Below are 3,794 nucleotides of genomic sequence, written 5' to 3' on the forward strand. Positions count from 1 at the left end.
GAGCTGCCACTGCACTCCAGTCTGGGCGACAGAGTGAGACTCCAACTCAAAAAAACAAAACAAAACAAGAATGTCCTAGATAAACAAATAAAAACTAAGTGGAATAAATCTTGACCTTTGATACATGTCTTTTAAATACCCCTGTAACAAAAAAGGAGTTACACAATTGTTTCTCAAGAAAAAGCAGTTGTGCAAAGAAATTGCAAGCTAAACTAGCCACTTTTTTTCACAAAACACCATTTTTACTGAAAGATTAACATGCAAATTATGATTATCTAGACTTCAGTATTTGAGAAACTTTTTCTTGAAAATAAATGACGTGAGACTGTCACTTAAAAAAAAAAAAAAAAAAAAAGAACTGGTAATACATCACCAATGCTGAAAATCAAGCTCTCAAAAAAAAATTAAAATTAAGGAAAACTTATCTCCATCACCATGAGCTTGACAGTTTCCCAGTACTTGAAATTTTTTCTGATAGACCAGCAGTGATATTAATGAATACTTTTTGTTACCATAAAATGAAATGTGTCAACATTTGGAAGATTAATGCAACTCAGTCAAACAGTATTTCCCAATGACTAAAGTAAAAGATCCATTCAAAGTGCAAGATAGGCCAGTTGCAGGGGCTCACACCTACAATCCCAGTGCTTTAGGAGACTAAGGCAGGAGGATCACTTGACTCCATGAGTTTGAGACCAACCTGGGCAACATAGCAAGACCCTGTCTCAACCACAAAAAAAAAAGTTAGCTGAGCATGGTGGCCTATAGTCCAAGCTACTTGGGGGCTGAGGTGGGAGGATCACTTGAGCTCAGGAGTTTGAGACTACAGTGAGCTATGATTATAACACTACACTCCAGCCTTAGCAACAGAGCAAGATGCCAGTCTCTTGGAAAAAAAAAAAAGCAAGATAAACCAATGGATTTGAATGTCACAAAGTATGAAAATTTTGCCGATAAAGTTTCAGATTCCGCATTACAATGAATATTTTAAAAATACCACTTAGGCCGGGTGCAATGGCTCACGCCTATAATTCCGGCACTTTGGAAGGTGGAGGCGAGATGACTGCCTGAGTCCAGGGATTTGAAACCAGACTGGGCAACTTGGCAAGACATCATCTCTACAATAAATCAAAAAAATTAGTCAGGCATGGTGGCACGTGCCTGTGCTTCCAGCTACTTAGAAGACTGAGGCAGAAGGATCACCAGAGCCCAGTAGGTCGATGCTGGGGTGACTGAGCGTGTCACTGCACTCCAGGCAAGGCGACAGAGTGAGACTCCAACTCAAAAAAAAAAAAATGTAATTTATGATAACATGTAATGGGCTTATTATTATATTAAATAAATTTTTAAATTAGTAATCTTTTAAATCTCTCAGTTTTAATTTCTAATATGGTAAGCACAAGCACTTGGGGTTCTCAATTTTTAAGAATGTAAAGGAGTCCTGAAGCCAAAAAGTTTGAGAATCACTGTTTCATAATATTCTAAACTTGACTTCAAAATAAACCATCTTTCTTTCTTTCTTTTTTTTTTTTTTTTTGAGTTGGAGTCTCACTCCATTGCCCAGGCTGGAGTGCAGCGGCACGCACACTCATGGCCACCCCAGCACTGACCTGCTGGGCTCTGGTGATCCTTTTGCCTCAGCCTTCCAAGTAGCCGGAACTACAGACATGTGCTACCACACCTGGCTATTTTTAAATTTTATTTTATTGTAGAGGCAAGGTCTTGCCAAGTTGCTGGTCTCGAACCCGTGGGATCAGGTAATCCACTTGCCTCGGCTTCCCAAAGTACTGGAATTACAGGCTGAGCCACCAAGCCCAGCCGAGACCCAGTTTCTTTAGGGACAAACCCAGCCCTCATTGATGATGTGCTCCTGTAAACAGGTATCCTTGTGCGGTACCATGTTTTTAGTACCCAACTGTTCTCTAATATTTAAGAAAATATTTTTCGCATATGTCTTCTCTCCACAGCAAAGTTCCCTACATCTGGAGCAGGGAGCAGCCAAGGACCACATCTGAATGTCTGAAACATCAGTCATAGCACCTGGCCCATGGAAGTGGACAGACTTAAGATGACACCTACCACAGATTTGTGAGATTAACACTGAAAAACATGATAAAGCCACAGTCTCACCTTTGCCAGAGGAAAGTAAGAAAGAAAACTTCAGCTGCTTGGGAGGCTGAGGAGGGAGGATCGCCTGGGGGATATAGCAAGACCCCATCTCAAAAAGAAATAATAAAGAGAGAACACAACTGGCTGGGACTGGCAGCTCAAAGCTCACGGATGAACTGGACATCTGACCCCTGGACACGTACAATAGCTGCCACTGTGGCTAGCTGCTGCTGAAGCAAATGACAAAGCAAACCCATTCAACTCAGCACTCTCCCGGCTCGCGGGGAACTTCCACCCTCATCCCCTCTCAGGGAGCCTCAGAAGCCTCCTGGCCCCCCTTCTTCCTCCCTCGTATTCCCTTCAGAGGAAAGCACTTGGTGTGGCTTTGAGGACAGGAGGGGCCCTTGCCCAAGACCTTCCTGAAGATCCACAAATAACCTGGCCCCCATGGACTGACAGACACGGGGGCTCACCACCCTGTGTGGCAACAGGAAAGCCCATAGGGTGTTAAAGGCAGAGGAAGGGAAGTGAAGCCCACAACAGCTTTGGAACCACCGAACTTCAGAGATGAAAACAAATCAGACAGAATGCTTGTGCTTCCCCTGGCCCCCAGCAGGGACCCTCCATAACCTAGCCTCCCAGATAGTCAGGACAATGAACGTCAAATTCCCTGGAGCTCCCCTTCTGAGAGTTTCTAAAACCTGCCAGGCATCCTGAGAACAGAGCAGCAGCAATGGGAAACCCACAGCATTGTTCAGACTCTGGGGAGGACCCCCTGCTCCAGCAGAGAAGGAAGAAACAATACTGTGTCATACCTGGCTCTCATCTATGCCAGCAAACCACAGACCCATGAGGCGGGGACTAAATCTTTTTTTTACTATCATCATTTCTTAAAAGCCTGGAACATTATTGGTGCTCGGAAATATCTGTTCCCTAAATAAGAGAGAATCGTGGACACCATCTTTATAGCATGGCATCCTAGGCACCCATATGAGCAAAGAAGAAAGTCTATTCATGTGTTCAATCAGCAAATATTTAGTCAGCATTTCCTCTGGTGCCAGGCACTGTCCTAGACACATAGGAAGCAAAGTAAGCCCTGCCCTTGAGAAGTTTATGTTTTAGTGGGTATAAGAATGAGACTCTCCATGTGCCTGAAAAAACTGCTTAAGCCATAGACATTCAATAATGACTTAAGTGTCCATACTATACACAAATGATGGGTACCAGATGCTGTGACAGGTGTCTGGGATCTGGGACTCAACCCCGATGAAGTGATTTTCTCTTCCAGGCCAGGATCCTAAATCTGGATGCTATGTCAGTCGGCTGCCAGAGACCCCTGAGCAAAGGAAAGGGGATTACCTCTTTGGTGCATCTGTCTTCATCTGTTGGTGAGCAGGAGGCTCTGCGTGAGTACTGTGTGCATGCCCCAAACACCAAGCAACACTGCAGGACAGAAAGAAACCCAACATCTTCAGCTGAGAAGCACCAGGGGTCCAGAAAGCCACTCTAGTAGGTTATATATAATTCAACACCAGAGCTCAAAGACTACTCCCAAGACAATCTGGCTCCTCACCTGTCCCTCACACATCCACCCTGCGATGTTGTTATTCTGAGCTTGAGTCAGCAAATATTTCCCAATCCTGGAAGTAGTCTGCTCACTCCCAAGCAAGCAGACATGGGCTTTG

The 3,794-nt window shown here is 44.2% G+C and overlaps 1 protein-coding gene across 3 annotated transcripts in view; it reads right to left on the reverse strand.

Moving 5' to 3' along the window:
* Positions 1-3,555, reverse strand: part of PPARD (peroxisome proliferator activated receptor delta) — an 85,379-nt gene extending 81,824 nt beyond the window's left edge. For all 3 annotated transcript variants that reach the window (XM_021712895.1, XM_021712896.1, XM_021712894.1), the window contains exon 1: positions 3,469-3,555. In XM_021712895.1, the coding sequence (XP_021568570.1) occupies positions 3,469-3,481 (13 nt within the window). In that variant the 5' untranslated portion in view covers positions 3,482-3,555. The remainder of the gene's footprint in view (positions 1-3,468) is intronic.
* Positions 3,556-3,794: the final 239 nt, after the last annotated feature.

Source organism: Carlito syrichta, unplaced genomic scaffold (assembly GCF_000164805.1).
Source record: "Carlito syrichta isolate Samal-C Ts95f unplaced genomic scaffold, Tarsius_syrichta-2.0.1 Scaffold303696, whole genome shotgun sequence".
NCBI classification, from domain to species: Eukaryota; Metazoa; Chordata; class Mammalia; order Primates; family Tarsiidae; genus Carlito; species Carlito syrichta.